Source organism: Nannobrachium achirus (assembly GCF_963921795.1).
Source record: "Nannobrachium achirus genome assembly, chromosome: 1".
Classification (NCBI taxonomy): Eukaryota; Metazoa; Chordata; class Actinopteri; order Myctophiformes; family Myctophidae; genus Nannobrachium; species Nannobrachium achirus.
Genome location: NC_137810.1, coordinates 80,673,379 through 80,676,389, shown reverse-complemented (window position 1 = coordinate 80,676,389; position 3,011 = coordinate 80,673,379). Strand labels below are relative to the sequence as shown.

General features: G+C 51.2%; 1 protein-coding gene across 1 annotated transcript; it reads left to right on the top strand.

The window, feature by feature from the left end:
- Positions 1–256: 256 nt before the first annotated feature.
- LOC308290042 (von Willebrand factor A domain-containing protein 5A-like) lies at positions 257–2,620 on the top strand (the record flags this gene model as incomplete). The annotated part of the gene is made up of 1 exon (XM_080731818.1): positions 257–2,620. The coding sequence occupies one exon, from the start codon at positions 257–259 to the stop codon at positions 2,618–2,620; it is 2,364 nt and encodes a 787-aa protein (XP_080587944.1).
- Between the last annotated feature and the right edge of the window lie 391 nt (positions 2,621–3,011).

Sequence of the window (3,011 nt, the reverse complement as noted above, 5' to 3'; positions counted from 1 at the left end):
CTACTTTTAGCATTACACGTGGGTAGCTTAGTTTTTGTACTTTTTCAGTGCCTTCTTGTGGCCAAACAAAGCAATGGTCAAAGTCATTAACATTTTGGCTATGCGCCGGGCTGGGCAAGGGGGGGGGGACATAAAGGGGCTGGGTCAACGGTGGGTACCATTTGAATATTGAAACTCCTCCCTCCAAAAGGCTCTGGCTCAGCCTATATATTCCACTGCTCTAAGCCTCTAGGTTCTTCTTGCTGGTACAGACACTATGGCGATCTGTGAAGGTTTGCTTTCTTCCTGTAACGATCAGGTTCCTCTGAAAGGCATTGAGGTGGAGGTTGAGGTGAGGGATCATGTGGCGACAGTGACCTCCCTTCTGCAGTATGAGAACCAGGAGGAGAGCCCCATAGAGGCCATCTTTGTCTTCCCTCTTCCTGGCGATGCTGCTGTCTGTCATTTCAGTGCAAAGATCGGACAGTCAGAGGTTGTGGCCCAGGTGAAGGAGAAACAGAGGGCTCGGGAGGACTATGATGACGCACTGAGCTCAGGCCAGCAGGCCTTCCTATTGGAGGAGAGCGAGCAGAGCCCCGACGTGTTCTCTTTGAGCGTGGGCAGTCTGCCTCCAGGGGAGAGTGCCTGTATCAGGCTGCAATACGTCACCGAGCTGGCTCTGGAGGCCGACGGTGGTCTCAGGTTCTGTCTGCCTGCAGTGCTTAACCCCCGCTACCAACCTCAAGGTAGATGGAAAGGTCATCGGCCTCCGGTGGTGACCTCCGTCCCAGCTTTTCTAGCGCCCTACAGTCTGTCCTTTTCGGCCCGAATGAGTTCTCCACGACCCGTCACTAAAGTTGAGTCAAACTGTTCCCTGGAACTTCTTCAGTACCTCAACAGGGAGCAAACCAAGGCCACGGTCAGCCTGGCTGCAGGACATAAGTTTGACCGAGACGTGGAGCTGTTGATTTATTATCAAGACGCCCACCGGCCCACTGCTGTAGTGGAGGCGGGACAGGAGTCTGTCGAAGCTGGCTCTCTGATGGGCGACCCAGTGGTCATGCTGAGCTTGTACCCAGAGTTCCCTAAAGCTGTGATGTCGTCATTGACTACATGCGGGGAGTTCCTCTTTCTAATGGATCGTTCTGGAAGCATGCAGGCCACCGGGCATGGCCATACTCGCATCGGAAGTGCCAGGGATACTCTGCTGCTCCTCCTTAAAAGTCTGCCCATGGGCTGCTACTTTAACATCTATGGTTTTGGGAATCACTTTAATCACATCTTCCCCAAGAGCGTGGAGTACAACCAGAACACCATGGGGGAGGCTTGGAGGAAGGTGGAGATGATGGAAGCCGATATGGGAGGAACAGAAATCCTGCGGCCTCTCAGACATATATACGAGCAATCTTGCATTCCCGGTCACCCCAGACAACTCTTTGTCTTCACTGACGGTGAGGTGCAGAACACCAAGGATGTCATCGAGCTAGTGAAGAAGAATGCCAGCTCTCACAGGTGCTTCACTTTTGGGATCGGGGAAGGGGCCAGCTCAGCTCTCATCAATGGGATGTCCAAGCAGGGAGGGGGTCATGCCCAGTTCATCACAGTAACCGAGAGGATGCAACCCAAAGTGATGCAGTCACTTCGCTGTGCCCTGCAGCCTGTTGTGGTGGATATTTCCCTTGAGTGGAACCTGCCAGTGGGGGTGTATGTAACACCTCTGTCTCCACCCATCACATCCCTTTTCCAGGGTCAGAGGTCACTGCTTTATGCCCAGCTCACTGGAGAGAGTTCAAGTGCCAGTGACGGCAGTGTGAAGGTGAGGTACAGGCTGGCTGACCAACCTTTTGAGTGCCAGCTCCACTTCAGTCTCAAACCAGCAAAGGGCGAGACCGAACTGACAGCCCACAGGTTGGGGGCTCGGACCCTGATTCGCTCCCTGGAGCAGATAGGCGAGCGAGGGCAGGTGGCTGAAGTCAAGAAGAAGGTGGTGGAACTCAGCATCGAATCAGGAGTGAGCAGTGCCTTCACCGCCTTCATCGCTGTCAACAGAGGAAACTGTCAGATGGTGCAGGGACCACTGTTACGCAGAAACGTTCCGGCGCCGGGTAGCCATGCAGCTCCATGTTGTGGTGGTATGTCCCGGGGAGCATCAAGAGCAACTCAGATAGAGTTGGACGGGGATGAGGTCGACGGGTTGCAGACCTACGGATCGACTGCTCACAGTTATCGTTCGCAAGGAGACGGGTGTGCGGTCGACGGGATGCAGACCGATGGATCGACTGCTCACAGTTATCGGTCGCAAAGAGATAAATTGCTCCGGCTGATATCCCTTCAGACAGCCTGTGGCTCTTGGATTTTAACACCAACACTGGAAGAAGTGCTGGATAAGAGCAAGTACCAAATGAAAAAGTCAATGCCTGCGCAGGTGAACCACGAAGTGTGGACCACTGTTTTGGCTTTGATCTGGCTCCATGGGTCCAGGTTGGAAGCCTGGGAGGAGTGGCACCTTTTGGCCCTGAAGTCGCTATCCTGGCTCCGTGCTCAAAATGTCTCAAATCTGAAGGAGTGCCTTGAGGCTGGACATGACTTGCTGGGCATCTGGCAGCTGAAAGATGCCCTAGCTAAACTCCTGTGTGTTTAGTGCTGCACAGGAAGAAGGCCCTATGATATGCGTAGTCCTGGATTAATACAATAGTATGCTCCAAGTTTGTTTTTTTGTTTTTCTTCCTCTTTTTCCAAGTTTATTCTTTTCAAATAGTTTATTAGGTCACCCTTGGTGTGTTTAGAAAAGGGAGAATGAATTGTTTTTGGAATGCATTATTATGAACAATGAATGAAACAAGCTTTGAAATAAATAAAAACACTTTTTTTGTCAGAATGTTTTGTGTATCTTTATTGTCCTTTTGATATAGTGTGCAAGGTGACTTTAAGAGAAAAATAACCAATTTAGTATGAGTAGTCCAGGTAATCATACCCAAGTGTTATGCAATGCTTATGTAACTGACCATTCAAGGGGCCGTTGTCTCTCTGGA